The sequence below is a fragment of the Syngnathus leptorhynchus genome, chromosome 4, assembly GCF_054491065.1.
Source record: "Syngnathus leptorhynchus isolate UIUO chromosome 4, UIUO_Slep, whole genome shotgun sequence".
In the NCBI taxonomy this organism is placed as follows: Eukaryota; Metazoa; Chordata; class Actinopteri; order Syngnathiformes; family Syngnathidae; genus Syngnathus; species Syngnathus leptorhynchus.
The window spans coordinates 5240857-5261737 of NC_141198.1; the positions used below are offsets into that span (position 1 = coordinate 5240857).

Genomic DNA, 20881 nt, shown 5'->3' on the forward strand with positions numbered 1-20881 from the left:
GAAAGCCAATTTTCACAACAAGAAAATTTAAAACATTTACTTGGATTACCCAATTTAGTTGTGTGGAAAAAGTTATAATGAGAGGTGAATAGAATACACAATATTGGTGAGCTTTTGTGCAACGGTCATAAACAATTCAGTCAGAATCAACAGTCGCTTTTTCTATCATATTCACTTGGACACACCCGCTAAGAAAATCCCCCAACATCCAACAAATAAAATGCATCAGTCCGTGTACTTCTTCGGAAAATTGCAATGTGACATTGGTTTGAATTAATATCTACTACATCTTCATGAATAATTTATGATAACTTACAGAAAGAGCAAAATAACCAGGCTTATCTTTAAAACCAACAGACGAATGAAGTAAAACAGAATTTTATTCTCTTTTAAGTGATACATCTACATATAAGATTTCATGGCCTTGCATGATACGCACGGAACACTTTCACCATTAAAAGATTCTTTGTTAGCAGTTTTTTTTTTTTTTTACATTCTGCAAGCTATGTACAGTATAAGACTGAACAGGTCTGTATACTGTGTCAGCCACCCAATAAAGCCTTACTTTTGAAAGAAACATTAAATAAACAATAATTTATAACGCAATACTTTGGGGTCTTACTGAAATGTGTACATTTGAACAAAGTACATGACTTGACTTTGGAACTCTTATTCAAAAATGTTGCATGGCTTGACTCTGTTTGCCTTCCACACACATACAGATCTTCAAGCGTGTCCAGAGTGGCATGGCACGAGTGCACACAACTATTTCAATGAAATAAAATAACATTTCTTCTTAAGGAAATAGCATACTCTTTCACTAAAGCTCCACCACAATGATTTGTCAGAAACTAAGCATTGGGTATATAACAGCACCAGTTGAAATGAGAGAGGAGGCTCTGGGTCACATATGAACAAACCTGCAAAAAAAAGAGCATTGTATATACAGTATATGAGAAAAAAAAAATCTTACTAAAATCAGAATTATTTTCCCTTTAGAAATATATATAGTATATTGCACATATAAGTGGCCCAACTCCTCCTCCGTTGTTGCTCTATTAAAAGGTAAAAAGCAAGTCTTAAAGGGTTGTTTGGGTGCCAATGAATATAAGTGAAGGTGGTTAGAGCTAAATTGTGAGCCAAGCCACATGAAAACTTCACAAACACCAGGAAATCACAGCGACTACTAAGTGGCTCCCACTCCGGCTTGTAAAAAGGAACATGCGTGAGGGAAGTGAGCCAAAAATCGACTGCAGTGCTGCTAAGCCCAAGTCAGAAGTGTGGTAACGGCAGCGGTCTATTGGGTCTCCATCCATACAATATATTGCAGTCATTTAGAAGCAATTTTTTTTTTCCAGAGTAGTCACTTTTTTTTTTTTTAAGAAAAAGTACACATATCTGCATACTAAATAATTAAAAGTAGATGGGGACATTTATACAGCTTTAGCAAAGCAACAATAAGACCTAAAAACGCATTTGACAAAGCAGAAGCTAACCTGCTGTATTTCTTTTAAATACTGAAATATTTCACCAATTAATAAAAGTCTGTTTTAATGAGTGAGTGGGTGAGTATGCACCGTGGCTCCTCTGCTTCTTGGGCAAAAGTGTCCTCTTTTGCTTAAACTGGTTTGTTTTGATACAGTTTCTTGATGTGTGCTTCCTTCCAGGATGGGGGAGGACTGCGGTGGTGTGTAGTACTGTACTGTAAATCCCCTAATTTGTTTTTTGGTGAAAGCAAGCGTCCTAGCTGCCGTCATGTCAACAACTATTAGGTCTACAGCACATTATGTTCATTTTAAAACAGTTTCATTCACAAATGATAATACATGATAATGTTACTCAGAGAGAACAAAATACTAATTAACCTCTCCCATAGCTTTTATAAGACATCACATTTCATCTTAAAATATAAAATGGTACTTTTACCCTCCACCATCTATAAGCAGTGTACCTCACAAAACCGTCAAAGAGCCGCTGCGGCTACAGAATTCATATTTGAACTTTTTTGTTGCCACACACATGTTAACAACACGCAAAACGAACAACCTCCCCAAAATGAATGAAGCTAAAGCATAAAGCATGTATACTTGTGTCTCTTTTCATCTAACCTGCATGACTGTGACACGTATAAGCATGGACTTCAGTGTACAGTAAAGGTTTGAACAACTGCAAAATGTCTTCATTCCATCACCTCTAACATATTCATTTAATAAATAAGACCCCACCCCCTCCCCATGATTGTTTGCTTGTTTTCCCCGAGTAGAGCCTTTGCTAGCAGAGTGGTCTTTTTTTTTTTTTTTTCTCCTTCCTTTACCCACCGTCCAAAACAGCATGCACGCAGAAGATGGACAGGTGGTTTTGGGTGAAGAGACAAACAGTGGGATGAATGGGACAGAAAAGCGAGGAGGAGCGTGATTGGCGGGGATGAGTCGAGGAGGCAAGGGTGTGGTTTCTAAGGCCTATCCATCAGTGCCGTTCTTGTTAGATGCGCTGGTATTGATGGTGGTGCCGTCCGGCTGCTGGCCATCTTTGCGAGGCGGCATCCTTTCATTTATCCTGTCCAGGCCGCGTGCCTCCTCAAAATTACGAATCTTCCTCGTGGGAGAGAAGCCTTGGATGGCTGAAGGGCAGAGGAAAGAGAAAACAAAAATGACTAAAAGCCACACACATTGTTTTAAGAAAGCTACTTCAGCGGCTGCAGTCTCATTTGTGGACCATGCTCTTCTGCTTGTCCTTGTCGAATTTATTCACAACACAGTTATGGCTTAACACAGCACAAATGGGAAGTAAATACGACACATGCACAATAAGTTGGAAGACTCCAAACACCTGAGGGACAAACTATGACAATTTCATGCTCGGTTGACTTACGGTCGTGTCCCGAAACATCCATGGAAACCAGACAGAAAGCGTGAGTAAACGAAAGGCAAAATATTGAGTCATTCATATAGCATCAAGTTATAATGGCAGCAAACATTCAAGGGGTTATCTAAAAAAAAATAAAAAAAAAACATGCTGAGTTTTTTATTTTTAATGTTTAACAGCTCTCTTGCACTATCAGATATCTGTAACTTTGGCAAATCTCGGCAATTGTTAGCGTAACTACGGCAGGACGAGCAATTTATGACAATAATGATATACTGTATCAATCTCTATATGTACTGTATGCACAGTATAAATATTTTGGGTTTTTAAGTTGAACTTTTTCATTATCATCATTATCTTCCTCACTTACTAGTTCTACTGTTTAATAATTTCTAAAAAACGCTTTCTGTTCCATCATGACTGCGTTTGGACTTAGACATTTAAACTGAAAGTAGTGCTAGTTCCATTATAAAGAAAGATTAGATGTGATGAGGACAAAAACATGAACATAATAGAAAGGAATTTAAATTAGAGACGAGGAACGGAAAAGCTGACATCCATAATGCATGCTGGATTACAATGTGCATTGTTGCTACTTTTTATATAAATACATATAATCATATTTGTAACAGTAACCGGTGTGTTTTAATGTGAATAAATCAGAGAAAAGAGTTTGAGTGTGAATATTGGAGACAGTATTGTAAACATTGCATAATTCCTACACAGTCCCTAATGTATTTTACAACCACTAAATAACATGGTTATCATAAAGTGATGGCCTAATAGTAGAAATAATAACCTAAATGTGAACGCATTTGCTTAGAAACCACCGGAACGAGTGTCACCAATGTGCATCTCCTCCATTTAGTGTTTGACCCCGCAGATTTGTAGCCTGTTACTGCACAAACCAACCAAGAGGGGCAGACAATCGAGCAAAATGGCATAACAGGATTAGCTGCTGAAAATAGCCTGGGAAGGGATGTCCCAGGTCTTAGCAAAGTACTAATAGGCTTTACTCTGTGTGGGGAGCCACTACTGGCAAGAGAAACCCATGTGACTGCTCAGAATTACAGTTCTACGACTACAACTACAATAAAACATTTTGCTGATCATTAGAACAGATCATTATTTGTAAAGGTTGTTGGATGTTGGAAGATTGTGCAAATTTTCATTTTATTTTCAAGTTATTGTGCTTTTGTGCCCAGTAAGTACATATTAATTTGAAGAAGTCTGTTGCTGTGGGCTTGCAATAGTAAAACTCCAGTTTGTGCAAGTGTCATATTACAAAAGTAGAAGCCAAAAGACACTGATAATGCAAGAGTAACCAGCAATTACAGTCTACAGAATAATGCAATAGTATAGTATGTACAATTGGTATAGTGACAGTGAGAACAACACAAGAACTGAACTGAAAAGCCATGCGTACCTTTTGCTTTAGCTGCCTCAATAGTAGCTACGTTAAAATGGGGTTTGGGGAAAGAAGGCAAAAAGGGAGACATTACAATGCAGCAAATACTAGAGCCGGCAAATACATCACTGAAATCAAGCCTCAATGTCATTAACAGTTGTCAGCTGATGGCAAAATCTATAGGTCAAAATGGCCAACAACAATGTCACAGAAAATGTTAATGTTTAGGCCACTTAGCAGCAGCTACAAATAAGAAAATATTTGGTGCAAGTTGGCGGAGCACTAAGAGCCTGATTTACTAAGATCAGAACAGTGGCCGCTATATTACATGCACTATTGGTGGGCACTTTGCACCTTACAATTACACTTAAAATTATTTACTAAGATTCCAAACAGCCGCTAGAGATAAATTACATACACTCTAGGTATGAAATTGGGGAGGACTTACATATTTTAAAAAAGGGTATTGTGCTTACCACATAGTCTGATCGATTAGGAAATATACAAATAAAAATAGGAGAGCACCGCAAGCGTAACATGAAGTTATGAGTGATGCATTTGGAAGCTGCAGCGGAAAACAAAAAGATACAGAATTACTTTTCTCCAATAATTTTGTGGAAGTGAGCGACTGTATAAAATCAATCATTTGTTTAATCGAACTCGGCCTGTGTATTCAAATTGGATTCGTCCGCCATTCCTGTGTAAGACTGTGTTTACAATTTGGGAACAACTACTGAGTTCTGTCATAGGTGATACAGCATAACTCCTTTTTGGGACAGGCTCCAAGTCATCATCAGGCTCCAAAATTACATTTCTCAATAGTTTATATATGTATTTTTTTTGTTTCTGGTAATTAAAAAAAAAATCTGCGTTTTTAGTTAAAAAAAAAAAAAAAAAAAAAAGAAGCAGTTTAAAAGATGTATAATATATTGGGTTAGTTGCACAAACTTAAATGCGCAGTAGATATGATCTTGGGTGCACTCGGTTAGTAGATCAGTTTCTACATCTGTTATTGTAAGTAATCCCTTGCATGCGCAAGCAAACCTTTAGCAAGTCAGGCCCTAATAGGGAGACTGGGAGATGCACAACAGTTTCTAGGCACGATGACAAATTAGTACGGCACATTCTCGCAGGACAAAAAAAAACCAAAGCTGCCTTTGATGGTTAACATTTGTTTAGACATGCAAACAGATTATTTATTGTCTCAATTTCTTGAGCAGACACGAGTAGAAATTGTGATTACAGAGAGTATTAAATTATTTAACTTTTTAAATGATCAGTGAAAAGACCTAACAATCTTACATGGTCTACTAAGTGATGAATTATGTGCCATGCAATTGTCATGTGGTCACATTAGAACAAACTTAACAGAAAGCCAGCGCTAACCTAGTAAGCACACATTTTAGTTTAATATATTTTCAAATAAAGTACTCAACTAAATAAGCATGCTTGTTACATATTCTATGGTTATTAGTGCGATATTCTATGCTTGATCTGATATCTGGTGATCTTGGAGGTTTTTAATCTGTTTATAATCCCATAAATCTTTGGGTTAGAAACTACTCCTTGATGTGTCAGGAGGGAAAAACACACAAATCATTGGCCATCTCCAAATTTGCCTCCAGACCAGCAAGTCTGAAAGCGATGGTGAAAGAGGCGGACATGAACAATGACCTTCTCCCTAAAGGTCATAACATGTTGTTTCCCTTCTGATGGCTGCAGAACGTCTGTCTGTAAGTCTTCAGAGGGGTACAGCGTGACGCCCAACATGTTCTCTAGGGGGTAAGAGCAGCTACTGACCATCAGAGGGTAAGCAGGCTTTTCTAGGCAATAGGCTATAGGTTTGGCCTTCAAAATGTGGGGGTGCTTCTTGTGATGGCATTGATCCAAAGCCCTTTAAAGCTACTGGCAGAACAGGTGACGACCTCATTCCGTCATCCTCCATGTGGCATACAGTTGTACTGTTTCAGTCAGAAAGTAATTCCCTACATTTCCAAAAATTTAAAAGTCGAACGCCACTAAGGTTTGGAGTTTAGTATATGTGAAAATATGTCTTGTGTGGCAACTTGTGCGTTCTAATCTCATGCATGACGTTGAGTAAATACTTCCATCTCGGCAGAGGTGGGAAGGGCTGGGTTTCTGTACATCTTGTGAAGACTGTTACGCACGCACGCACGCACGCACGCACGCACATCCACCAAATCCAGAGTAGAAAGACACTAAAGATCCGGCAGACGATACAAAATCACATTTACCCGTCTGTAATGTCTGCTTTCCACCTGACAGGACTCCCACGGGAAGTGTTCCGGTCGGGGTCAGGCCTTTGAGAGTTAATACACTCTCACTCTCCTCCCTGGACCACAACACAAACAAAGCACACAAGTGCAAATGAATCATATTTTGGCAGAGTGATGGAACATAAACCTAATAGTTCCATTATTATCTAATTAAGAAGGCAAATATATTTAGGGTCCGCCTATCAACCTGCAATTGTGCTCCCAATTAAAATAAAGATGCAAGCAATTAATTGGTAGATCAGTTAAGTGAAACAACAAAGGCGCTCTTCAGAGATATTGAATGCTAGATTTTGAATTGGCAAAGTTGATATCTTGGCTGATAGTTATTTTTTTTTTAATATCAAACCCAAATGTGTTCAGTCATAAAAGAATTAGTCTCACCGTTCCAATACTTTGGGAGGGACATTTCGGAAGCACCATTTGTTTTGGTTTGTGTCCATATGTGTATGCAGTGGAAATTCTGGTGCATTTTAACATCTTCCAAATATTTCAAATGGTAAAAACATCATATTTTACAGGACCACTTTTTGTCCAATTTTATATGTACTCGTGAACAGTATGCAATTAAACTGCAACAGAATGTCCAGCTATAAATAAATACAAATTTAAGAAGGTTATCTAGAATGGCTATAAAGTGTAGATGTTCAAGCTGGCTGGTTTTGGTTGATTGATCCTTGCAAGACCACAAGTGTCCTTTGTCAGGTTTCAAGGCATATCATACCCGGAGGTTCCATTGGAGGAAATTCTAAAATATAGGACAAAGAACAGAACTCAGTGACTCATACCTGAGGACTGAGAAGACTCGGGCCATTTTCCCAACTGCACGTATCTTGTTCCGGATTACCTCCTTACGCATCGCTGTGGTGCCACCTGGAAGACAATCTTTTAAATAATTGATTCATTGAATTTTTGTACATTGGTAGATAACTGCTAGCACTGCCAGTATTCTTGCTTACGGGACTCGTGTGTGTTGCAGCTCTTCACAGCGCATGTGAGTGGTGCACATGCGGGCTACCCTTTAAAGAAGCTGTGTTCAGCTATTTTAAGCTAATTAATTTCAACAATGGCATCGAGAGACACACTCATGACAGCTGAGGGGAATGAAGTTTTCTTTAACAATTACAATATTTAACAATTTAAAATCATAAACAATCCATTTCAATAAATATTTGCAAGCTGTATTGTAATGGGTCTAAATAGAATACAAAGAGAATTAGAACGTTTCTTTTCTCTTAAAACAGTGCATTTTTTATTTGTGGAATAGAAAACTGATTGCTGTATAATAATGAGTTGTAGAACTGGTTGACCAGCAGGGAGACATGGAAAACAGGCATGGCAGTGGCCCTTCAGGACTCACTTGTTAAACATTTGTGATTATAACTGAGTAGCTGCATCCTTACCTTCATAGAGATCATCTCCCTCTGACATGAGCTCATCATCAGAACAAATGTTGAGCACATTCACCAACATCTCTGTCACTGTAGATGGTGGAAATTAGAGCCCATTATATTATCAATTTGCAAGTTAACTTTCGCATTCAATAGTACAAGAAGTATTAAAAGAAAAACAGGAAATGGGGGGGAAATTAAGCCAATTAAAATAAGGTACTATGTCATTTATGACAACAAATATTTGACTGTCACACTTTCTGGAATAATAATAATACTAGCAGGTTGGCATATTGAAGCTTTTTCAGCATTTTTATTTTTAATTTTTGGTAAAATTTACTAAAGGTTTACATCTGCAAAAATGGGCAGAAACCTGAGCTCATGCAAACAGATGTGAATTCTAATCTACTAACCGAGAGAGCTCAAAACTGCATCTGCCAAATGCACAAAATTTCCCCGCATTTTACTTTAGTACTTGTTCTTCTGAGAAGGGTAGATGTACACAGATTCATTTAGCATGTTTTGTGATTTATCAAATTTAAGACTAATTATAATGCTTAATTTTACATATTTACAGTATGTTGTGCATCTGAAGGGCAGGTTCACACAAGTAGGCAAAATGATGCCAGGTTGGACCAGGCAAAATGAGAGGCGGCAGAGAAAACGTTTCCCCTTGTGTAAATCATTTTGAAATGCTACCAACACGAATCAGCACGATAAAACATATATTTTATGCAGTTCCTGGCATGCCACAAATTATTGGAGCAATCACTTTAATTTCTGTAACTCAATAAAATGTTTATCTTGCATTATCAGACAAAATCAAAATGTTGGCGTTGGGTGTAAAAATCCTGTTTTATACACAACAGTCTACTACTTTTACAACAGTTGCTAACAGCGCAGTGCATCAAGTTCTTCTTTCTGTAACTTTGTGTCCGTTATTTGGAATCTTTGTAAAAGACTACAATCTTAGCAGATCAGATGCAATGCAGCTACCAACAGCATGCACAATCTATTAAAGTGAACATGCAGTTTATTGCCTGTATTTTTACTATTTCATTAATTTAACATCCAATAAGGGCATGCATCTCTCCTCGGAATATGATTCAATACGGTGTTCAAAACGTGGGGTACAAAACAATTGGAGGACAGTTTGATTTGAGATTGGAACGGCTCGAGTCGTTTCGACTCAGGAGAATTACATTTTGATATTGTACACTGAGATGGTATGATACAATCATTTATCTTGTCATTTTATGTACATTTGAATGAACCTATCAGTACTGTACAGTATGTGTGCCATTTCCTTCCAAGAGATCAATGCACTGATCTTTTAATCAAAAAGTATCTTCTGATTTAAATATTTTTGGTCACTTTGTCACTATCCCAAGAACCTTACAATTTTGTGACATTTCACGTATGGTAAGATGCTGATGGACTGACAGAGAAACGAATAAAAACAAATTAACATAAGAAACCAACTACCCATACTAGTACTGACGATAACAACTGGAGTATTAAAGATGCCTGGTTTACTTATTGATATAGTTTTGCTTGTTGTTATTGCACAAAATCCAGTTTCATATTGATAGGATGTTTGAAATGGAGGATATTCAGTGCTTGTTTGGCAATTTTAAAGGAATTTTTTTCCCCAGATTGATCAATAAAATATTTATGCCCAGTCTGTATGACATACTGTTATTGCATAGAGTGTAAACTCAGCCATGTTATCATTCAATTGCAATGTCAAAAGCAATAAGAGTCAAATCAGTATTGGGCAACATTTGTTCTTTTTTACCCAGACTGCACAGTAAAATATTTATGCCCAGTCTGTAAGACATACAGTTATTGTAGGAAGTGTAAACTCAGCCTTGTTATCATTCAATTGCAATGTCAAAGGCAATTAGGGTGAATTCAGCACTCGTTTTTTTCCAACATACCTTTTTCTCCCACAAACGGCAAAGACCATGTGAAGACATCCATAAAATTAGGTAACCAGTAAGGGTGGGGGGAACAGTTGAACTGTCGAATATTCATCACGTTGTTCTCATATTTTAATACAGCAGCTAGAGCATAAGAAAATGAAGTCTGAAGATTAAAACTTTAGGTGAGTGAGAATACCAACTGGTGAGTCAAAGAAATATACACAAACCTTTGTTGTTGTACACATCAAGATAATTTGGAGCTGAAAAGATTGTAATTAACGAAGGGAAGCCCGTAGTCTGACTTTTTCTATACATCCGATATCTATTGAGTCACAAAACAAAAACACTCAGACATATAGCATATTAAGAGAAGATGAGAAAACAGCAAACGAACTTACCCTGCATCTTGGGCTTCATGGGCTCTAATTACTGACAACAAGTTATTATTTACCAAAAAGTCACAGACTGCTGAGTAACTGCAAAGAGATGAAGACAAGTCAACTTATTAAAAGTTGTGTTCAATGCTATGCTTTTTACCAGTAAAGTTGTGACAGGTTAAGGAGATCAGATGTCTTTCTAGCAATCTACAACACTACTACTTATTCAGAAAAAAAAGTGGTAATGTTGTTTATGGCAAAATTCAGGACTATTATGCAACTCTGAGTGTACAAATCGTATAGCCGCCAAACAACAAAAAATGGAGGAAACTACGGGAACATTTTTTATTTATATTACTGAGCAGTAAGCAATTATTCTGTGCTTAGTAGAACAATTTGATTTCCAAAGACTGTTATTGCAATTAGGAGGACGAACTGCCGAGGAGATGTAATTTAATACCTGAAAAAGTAGGAACAGCCTCTGACAGAGTTATGGTTGAAATGTTCAGATGTCTTTTCACTGCCATAGTCTTCACCAGGGTCGGCCCAAATCAGGTCACACATTGGCCCGAATGCTGGAGGCTCTTTAAATCTGTCTAACTGTTAAAAAAGACAAGTTCACAAGTATTATATCATTGCCGTCGGGATGGAATCATCCTATTGAGGTCATTACTTCTCAGGAGACCCCCAAGATGCCAAGTTTGTTCAACCATTAGTTTTGCATTGTGAAAGAGCAAGCAATTTTCAACACGAGGTTGTTCAATAATTTGTGTGGATCGACCTATAGCACAGATTTCTGGAGGGGGGAAAAAAAAACCTTGAAATTCATCAGAATGTGACTTATGAGGTTTCAGCCCAACACCAACGATGTGTGCTTTAATGACAGTGTGCGTGACTAATGTGCTCTTGCAAAGTATGATACTTACTTTCCTTATGTCATCAAGGCAGTTAATTTCTGGTGAGAGTCCACCATGTACACACAAGAACTGTTGATTAAGCAGGGCAGCAAGGGGCAGGCAGTCAAAGGCCTCCATACAGGCGTCATAGACCCTTTCGGAATACTTAATTTTACCTGTCACAAACATAACACAACAAATTTGTATGGTTAAATGATTCATATATCATTGACATTATGGAGAAGGTTGTACTATGAAATTTGGGACTGAGGCTTTAGTCATACGTGTCCATTAATGTGCATAACAAACACACACATAGTTGGCTCAATCAAAGTTTTGTCAAGATGCTGGGAATGATTTCTATGGCTCCCTAACAGTGAGAGTCACAATGCATCTTCCACAGTGTCACTTATACAGCACTGCAAATCAGATTAGGGTCAGGGGAAGCAAAGTCATTACAGGCCGGAGCAAACAGTACAGCATATGGTATTATGGTTGTCCAAAAGTGCACCGATAATGCCAGTTGAAGTCAGACCAGACTCAAGCACTGCACTGCAGACTGTAATTCATACCATGTACAAAACGTCAATGCAGTATCGTACGTACTGTCTGTACACAGTAAGCCAGTGTTGGGGATAGTTCATTTTCTACATCAACTTTTTCAAAGTTCAGTTCACAACTTTTAAAATGAACTCGTTCAGCTCATAGTTCATAATTGAAATTGTATTAACTGAGTTCATCGTTCCAAAAATGAAAAGCTCATAGTTCTTTTCTTCCCCACAATCAGAAAAAAAGGTTGCTGTGAGCTTTTACCCTTCAGCATATTGGCATTTCCATATTGTTTTCACCCATTCCATACACACTACTGTCCAGGTGCTGCTATAACCAGACAATCTGAAATACAGGAGAAAAATGCTTGAATTGTCCATCCAACCATCATCTGTACGGCTTGTCCCCACAGGGGTCACGGGCGTGCTGAAATCTATCCCTGCCGTCATCGGGCAGTCGGCAGGGGACACCCTGAACTGGTTGCCAGCCAATCGCAGGGCACACAGAGACGAACAATCATCCGCACTTGCACTCATGGGCAATTTGGAGAGCTCAATCAGCCTACTAAGCATGTTTTGGGGATGTGGGAGGAAACCTGGAGAAAGCTCGCACAGGGAGAACATGCAAACTCCACAGAGGGAGGGTCAGAGGTTGATTCGAACCCACAGCCTCTGAACTGTGTGCGTGTGTGTGTGTGTGTATGTTAGTACAATATCATTCAAAACAAAAAGCACATCGCCTAGTGACTTTTTAGAGAGCGTTACCATTTAAAGATGGATGTGCATAAAGATACAATTTGTGTGACTGCAAATGAGGCTGCATGTGGGTGGAGGCGGAAAAAACAGTGAAGATGATTTGAGTGAAATCAATTAGCAGTTGGCAAGGTTGTCTGTGCTGTCCCATTAAGCCACACAAACTCACACAAAAATACACAGGAACATACACACAGGCTTCAACTGAAATTGCGTTTAACTGTGTGAAAAGGATCAACAGCACGCCTGACAGCACTCAGAGCTCCGACAGTTCATCATCATGACAATAAAAAAGGCTTCTTTGGCTGTGTGGAGTCTCTTATGCAGATGAAGTGTCACACTGCTCTCACCGGCACTTTTATGACAAAGACGGCCAGGGACACTGGTCAATTTATTAAGTGCATCTTTTTTCACCATGCAACCGCCACCATATTTGGAAAAACTGTAGCCATTAAACTCGTATTCGATCGTTCCAATGCTGCATTCCCAAACTGTAAACTGCTGGAACAATATGAACTAACCTACAAAAGTAATTGTTCACTTTCTGAATTTTTGCCATACAATGAAAAGATTTGGGTTGTCATCAAAACATGGATATGATAAGAGGCGAATGATTCTGCTTTTATTTCAAAGTACAGTAATTCAATATTTTAATCAGCTAGAACTTCTTATGCCACCTTTTTAGGTGTGCAAATAGTCAATTCAAGTTTCACCAATCCTTGATCTAACTAAACTAAAGATACTAAGGATAATGTATTTTTATTCAAATTTCCAAGAATTTTACAAATCACCCTGAATGGAAAAAACGCTAGAAATAGGAAAAAGTTCTGAAATTCACCAAAATGTTTTTACGCTTTGAGGGAATAGATCAATAAAAGAAAAAAAATGCAAATTTCGACTATGAAACACGTTTTGCAAAGAAATAACAGGACTGGATACCATGTCACACATGAATACAGTAATTTAGCCATAGTTTGTCTATAAAATGCTTGCGAAAAAACAGTTCCCAGACGCCAAGCCTCCCCATACAGATGAATAATGACGCGGGGATCTTTTTGGCGCCAACAGTATTCTTCATATAAACATAAATTTTTTTCCATCTGGATCTCCAGCAATTACTGAGACTTAGCATAACTCTGCCTTTTTCTAAGCACAGTTAATACATACTTTGACAGGACAATTCCATTTTGCCCAAATTTAAATGACTAATTCAGAGAAAATGAGTGTGGTAAACCAGCCTGCCTCCAGTCCTGACTTGTTCTCAAATTAAATTTTGTTGTGAAAATGTAGATTATGACAATAAAGACCAAAATGTTGCAAACAATGACACTTTGCAAGATGAACATAATTAATGCCTGGAATTTTCTTTCTACAGACCCTAGACATGCTGTAGTTAAAAGTAACAATACAAATTTAATGGCAATTAACCATTGGAAATCAGACATTGCTTTTGAGCAGTTGTTCAAAAGAATCATTTTGAAAAAGCAAACAAAAGAATCAGGCCTGGACAGTACCCTTAACATGTTGTTTGCACAGCCCTTTGAGGCAATCACTCCAATCAATTGATTGTAACTTGACTCTTGACCCAAGTCGACAACTTTGTCGGATAGAAACACTTAACGCTGTTAAGCCCCTATCCCACAGAGCGGCAAACAAATTTGTTTTCAACGGCAGCGAATGTTATGTTCTCGTCAGGGTTCGTTCAATGTCGTGAATGTTCACCAAGAAGTTGCCAAACGTTCAGCTGACATTTGCCTGTGCTGGACAATTTTAGTGATTTTAGTGATGTTCAAAAAATCCCATGCCACAAGAAAAATCACAAAAATGATTGGGGAATGTTTGGCAAATAAATGGTAGTATTACGCTTTCCCTAGCTGCTAGCTCTTGGGCATTTAAACTTGGTGTGGAGCACTATGATGTAAACTAGCCAGATTGTTATGGGTATGCGAGTTTCTCAGACATCAACAACTACACTATTTGAATAAAAGCAATTAAAGGAAATGTTCCATAATGTCGTTAATATGTGACAGTGGTAGTACAAACAGAGGCAGGGGGGGCATTGGATTGGCCTTTAAATGGTTGAAAGACCTGCACTTACATTCCTGCTTGAAGGTGAAGTACTCTGTGAGGTGTCGGCACTCGTGGTTCCCTCGCAGGAGGAACAGTGTCGTGGGGTGGTTGATCTTGAGTGACCAGAGGTAGAGAACACACTGCAAAGACAAAATGACAGGAGAGGGAACATTTTAAGTTGGGAAAGTGACTGACTTATAATGTACAACACGTTCATGCGCAGCCTTTGAACTCACTGTATATAAGGCAGACGGAATACAACCACGGGTACATTAGCAGAAAAAGAAAAGGATCCTTTTAAACTTTACAAACAATACATCAGATTTATTTCTATAACAGATTGTGGTGCTAAATCAAAAATATAAATTTTCTTAAAAAAATGTAAAGTTTTTTTTTTTTTTTACTTAAGATATCAGACCAAAACAAAATAATTGTAATCAGTACTTTTATTATAAGTGTAATCTATATTGAATATATGCAGCTTTGGTGTAATTAACATGTACTTCTGAAGCTTTCTCAGAAGTTCATCAAACTAGAGAATGCAATTTCCGTCGAAACTGTTTGTGAGAGGCTGAATAAAAACTTGTGGAATAATATTGTATCATGCCAAATGACATTGGATGACATCACATGATATACGACAACCAGGAATGAGGAAGGTGGAACGATGAGAATCGGTCAAAAAATTTAGACGTAGGAGCATGCCAAAAAAGTGCAAGGAATAAAATATACTAAAATATAATAATAATATTAAAGTCTCAGCCTCAGTCTTCACACAACTTGTATAACTAGTACCCAACAAGTAGCAGTAGCAATTGGTGGGCAAAACATTCCCTCTTTGGTGATATTGCTGTTGCTTATTTGTTTTTGTGTAAGCATTACCAAATAAACATCATTAATCAGGTCAAAAAAGTAACAAGGAAAAATATTTAGTTTCCTTTAAGGCATTTTTTTAAAAAGTGTTTTTTAATTCATTGAAGGAATAGTTGATTCTAAAAATATTCAAGGATGACGGACAATTCTTACTTGCCAAACCAAACTGAAAAAATGGCTACAATGGTAGCCATGGTCATTCTATCTATCTATGTTTGTAAATGCATGAATAAATGATGAATCACTCTATAAACTTTGCAATCTGCTGCAAATTATGATTAAGACATAATAATTGTAAAAGGGATGCTCATCTCCTTCCTGACAAATTATGATTAAGACATAATAATTGTAAAAGGCATGCTCATCTGCTTCCTGACTGGGTGTCAGGGTTTCCTTGAGCAAGACGCTGATATAACACAACACAACTTTTTCGAGTTATTAAAGAAGATAATGTAACTTTTGTTGACTAAAAATATTCATTCATCCATTTATACATTCATTTTCCAATCTGCTTTATTCTCACTAGAGTCAGTCAGAGCAAATCAGACTAAAGCTGAACAAAGACTGCCTATATCTAAAACAATAAACAGAATTGCAGAGATTGTGGTGCAAATTATAAATCAAAGAGAAATTAAATCTTTAGATAGGTTAAGAACATGGATTACTCACTTGCTCTGAAAGGCTTTCTTGCTAAAGTAGAATACAACTTCAAGGGGCACTTTATGTTACCTAGGCAACCACATCCTTGTATTCATCTTCCATTCATTTTGGAGAGAGCTACTATGTTGCCTTTCGTAAAAAGAAAAATATTCAGTTCTAATAGAGAGTGTAAATGTAGCTATTTATTTTATTATGTGTGCAATATAAATCTAACAGTAAATGTGATGCATGAGCACATTTCATATTCTAGATAACTGAGAGAAAAATATACACAAATCCACATTTTAGCTAAATACTGTACTACATTTTGTGTAAATTAACAATTGATAATTTGATACATTGTTGAATAAAGTACAACTGGTTGTTGTGTTAAGCCTCTATTTTACACCTGGGATAAAGTGACAGTGCAGCGTCATTGCTGTTGGTGTGTGTTGCCCAGCACTCCCATTTAAATAACAAATTTACTTCAGCCCACATGCGCTTGTGGGTGTGATGATTTGAATGCAAGATCTGGGCAAGCACATTGTTGGTACTTCCTTGACTTGATGACGTCTTCAGCGCTTAGGGATGGGGGGAAAAAAAAAACTCCATACAGGGGTGGATCATTGAGAACAGCAATGTGAAACGATGATTCATTATCCTTGCACCACACCCAATGACAAGCTATGGCACATAAATTCACTCCAAAGCTTGGCAGGAAAGAACTGGCAACAACTTGATTCAATTTGTGTGATTGAATCATAAACAGAGATCAAACCAGAATAACATTTTAACTTATTGATGATAATCCTGATCGAAATTCTGATGAAAATTGCTATTTATTATAACAAAAAAAAAGCTCAGATACTGTGCAGCATCAACAAAATCAGCAATTATATGTACATACTTTTTGACACAAGCGGGCAAGAACCTATTGAACAGATTGTATTTTCCATACCATAAGACGCTCTGGGTTAAAAGGTACGGACTTCATTTTGGGGCTATTCTGTACTTAATCCACACATGGGGCGCATCGCATTGTATGGCGCATGCATACCATGACTTACGGTAAACAAAACATCTCTCCATCCATCCATTTTCTGAAACTTTTTTTCCTCATGAGGGTCGCGGTCGTGCTGGAGCCTTTCCCAGCGGTCATCGGGCAGTAGACTTTATTGTGCATTTTATGGCTGATGCGACTTATACTCCGGAGCGATTTATAGTCAGAAAATTACGGTACATCCAAACTTGCGCATCGGGCAGCAATTTCCTCCCATGACGTCTCACTCTCCTTCACTGCTGCACCCGTATTACATTCGTACTCGCCAAGGCTTGCATAAGGACCGCCAATTCCATTGTGGTACACAAAGCATCTGTTTTTTCTCAGTTGTCATGGTGACTTGTGGTATTGGGGCTCGATTGATAATGGCTTTTTATAGGAGTTGTGCACGCACGTAACTCCAGGTGATCATACTCAGAGTTGATTGAACTAACTCAGATCAAATTTTCTGGAACCGAATACTCAGTCTCCCATCTCAGAGTAAGTCAACTCAGAGTTCAGGGATAGACTCACAGTATGTTGATCCTGCTTTCTGGAATACCCCCCAGAAAGTGAGACTAGGGAAGTCAATCCTAAAAATACAAACATTAACTGTCACCCTTTAGTTGGCCTGGTGTGACTCTTGATTGATTTAAATGAGGGTAACCTCCACATTAACCCAACAGTTATTGTTGGAAATTATATTCCTTATTTGAAAAGGTACAGACTAATGTTCCATAGTGTTTCTTAACCTGTAGTGCTAAGGCACATATTACACACCTAAGAAAAAAAAAAGAAATCACACCACTTAGCAGAATGAGTCACAATAAGAGTGGATATACGTGTGTGTGTGTGTGTGTGTGTGTGTGTGTGTGTGTGTGTGTGTGTGTGTGTATGTGTGTGAGAGAGAGAGAGAGAGAGAGAGAGAGAGAGAGAGAGAGACAGAGAGAGACAGACAGACAGACAGACAGACAGACAGAGACAGAGAGCGACAGGGAGAGACAGAGACTAATACAGAGATAGACAGATATATATAGAGATTGAGATAAAGACAGACAGACAGACAGACAGACAGACAGACAGACAGACAGACAGACAGACAGACAGACAGACAGACAGACAGACAGACAGACAGACAGACAGACAGACAGATAGATAGATAGATAGATAGATAGATAGATAGATAGATAGATAGATAGATAGATAGATAGATAGATAGATAGATAGATAGATAGATAGATAGATAGATAGATGTAAATCCTTATACTCATGAAAGTAGGTCATCATTGAAAACTAGAATGGATCTAAGCTTAATGTAGTTGCCACCCTCTAGCCATGACTCTCACCAAGGCCACTGCAAAACACTTGGTACAGCCGGCCTGCAGCCCTCTATTCCAAACCAGTGTCTTATTTTTAACCATTCCAACCAGCATGGGTGAACTGTGCCATTTGGAATAGTCACTGAAATAGAATTTCAGGCAGACAAACCCATTCAGTCAAGAAGCACACCTCTAAGACCTTCAACACAACAAAGAAAATATTGTATCCAATGTTTAATTAGCAAAACTTAAACAATGACTACCGTAATTTTCGGACTATAAGTCGCTCGCTCCGGAGTATAAGTCGCACCAGCCATAAAATGCACAATAAAGTGAAAAAAAAAATTAATATATATATATATATATATATATATATATATATATATATATATATATATATATATATATATATATATATATATATATATATAAGTCGCACCGGAGTATTGCACTTTTGGGGCAAATTTATTTGTCAAAATCCAACACCAAAAACAGACATGAACCAGCAACAACAGGCTAAACGATACGGTATGCTAACATGACATATACACAAATGAGGAGCTGAGAACGGGCCTGACGTAACATTCAGAGTTATTCAAGTACTTATCACATAAATAACACGTTTATCAAATCATCTGTGTCACTTCAATTCATTAAATCCATTGATCGTGCTTTATGTAAACAATGCCGCGTATGCGCCGTATATGCTGACGTCGGACCCATTGTAAGTTGCATTTCTAATTATTCCACAGACCCATATAACGATATATAAAGTATATTTCAAATAACTATCATATTAAAACAATATTATCCAACCATCTGTGTCACTCCAAATCATTAAATCCATCGATCAAATTCCTCGTTCTTTATGTCAACAACGCCGCACGTGCGCTGCAGAGATCTAGTATATAACTATATTGTAGCGTTAACAAAGTACCAGGAAAGACGTGGGTTTGGTAAACGTCTCTTTATTTAACAAAACAAGAGTTCAACGAGCCAACAACTACTGAACTTCCAGCCACGAAGGTGGAAGAGTGCTCCATAAATAGGACCGGGAGTGCGTAAAAGCCATGTCCGAGCCCCATCCACCGTCCCCGGACAGCCACCCGGCCGAGCGCCGGCCCCCGACTTCCATCTACGGAGGTGAAAGAATGCTACCGTCGAGAAGGACCGGGCGTGCGTAAAAGCCATAATAGTTTTTCAAACCTTCTGTGTCACTCCAAATCATTAAATCCTTCAAACTCTTCGTCCTCCGTGTCACTTACAAACAAAGCCGCTAATGATGCCGGTAGTACGTGGGGCCCTTCGTCATCTTCGTCATCCCGTGATCGAATCCTTTGCCCTTTATGTAAACAACCGGCGCGCGGCACGGGTGACGTCACTTGCAGTTCAAATGACAGTAATCCCTTGCTACATCGTGGTTCGTTTATCGCGGTTTCACTACATTGCGGATTTTTGAATTTCGAAAATTTGTGAAAAAAATCACATATAAGTCGCTCCTGAATAAAGTCGTCCCCCCACCCAAACTATGATAAAACCCTCCACTTATAATCCGAAAATTACGGTACATGTATCATTAAATTATGACACAATATGATAATGACAAAAATAATTATATGTGTATATATATATATATACACAAATAACTTACCTCGATACTGAAGTATCCTCGATCTACGTAGTCTCCGAGGAAGAGATACCTTGTATTACTCGGTGATCCCCCTACTTCAAATAACTTCATGAGGTCAAAGAACTGGCCATGGACGTCACCACATACTGGTAAAACATAACAGTATTAATTAGATTGCGGTATACAGATATTTGTGATAAATTAATTTGATGTAATCACATCATAAATTAGAAGTTGAATTATTGGAGGATTCGTTAATTAGTCAGACTGAAGATGTGTGCAACTGTAACACATATGGCCTTCTACAAAATGTCTTGATAAACTTGTTATGGTCCTTTCCAAAAACTCAATTTTGGATTCATTTGTCAAATCAATTGTTTACCAGTAATGTTGTGGAATAATACTGGTGCACATTTGCAAACTTCAAAACAGTCAAACCATCTGTGTCACTCCAAATCATTAAATCCATCATTCGAATTCTTCGTCTTTTATGTAAACAACGCCGCGTGTGCGCCGCGCCAGTGACGTTGGACTCGTCGTCAGTTGCTGTTCTAATTATTCCAAAGGCCCATATAACGATATATAAACTATATATCAAATAACTATTATATAAGCAACAATATTATCAAACCATCTGTGTCACTCCAAATCATTAAATCCATCGATGGAATTCTTTGTCCTTTATTTAAACAACACCGCGTGTGCCGTGCCGCTCACGTCGGACTCGTCGTCAGTTGCAGTTCAAATTATTCCACAGGCCCATATAACAATATATAAACTATATATCAAATAACTATAATATAAACAACAATTTTATCAAACCATCTGTCACTCCAAATCATTAAATCCATCAA

At 37.9% G+C, this 20881-nt stretch overlaps 1 protein-coding gene across 2 annotated transcripts in view; it reads right to left on the reverse strand.

The window, feature by feature from the left end:
• Positions 1-362: 362 nt before the first annotated feature.
• Positions 363-20881, reverse strand: part of ppp3cca (protein phosphatase 3, catalytic subunit, gamma isozyme, a) — a 31694-nt gene continuing 11175 nt past the window's right edge. The window contains exons 3-14 of one of the 2 annotated variants that reach the window (XM_085910069.1): positions 20049-20173; positions 14556-14667; positions 11187-11332; positions 10721-10860; positions 10282-10359; positions 10111-10205; positions 9899-10024; positions 7971-8048; positions 7356-7440; positions 6529-6626; positions 4292-4318; positions 363-2620 (exon numbers count right to left, since the gene is read on the reverse strand). In XM_085910069.1, the coding sequence (XP_085766195.1) occupies positions 2460-2620; positions 4292-4318; positions 6529-6626; positions 7356-7440; positions 7971-8048; positions 9899-10024; positions 10111-10205; positions 10282-10359; positions 10721-10860; positions 11187-11332; positions 14556-14667; positions 20049-20173 (1271 nt within the window). In that variant the 3' untranslated portion in view covers positions 363-2459. The remainder of the gene's footprint in view (positions 2621-4291; positions 4319-6528; positions 6627-7355; positions 7441-7970; positions 8049-9898; positions 10025-10110; positions 10206-10281; positions 10360-10720; positions 10861-11186; positions 11333-14555; positions 14668-20048; positions 20174-20881) is intronic. The other variant, XM_085910070.1, reaches the window with a different exon arrangement.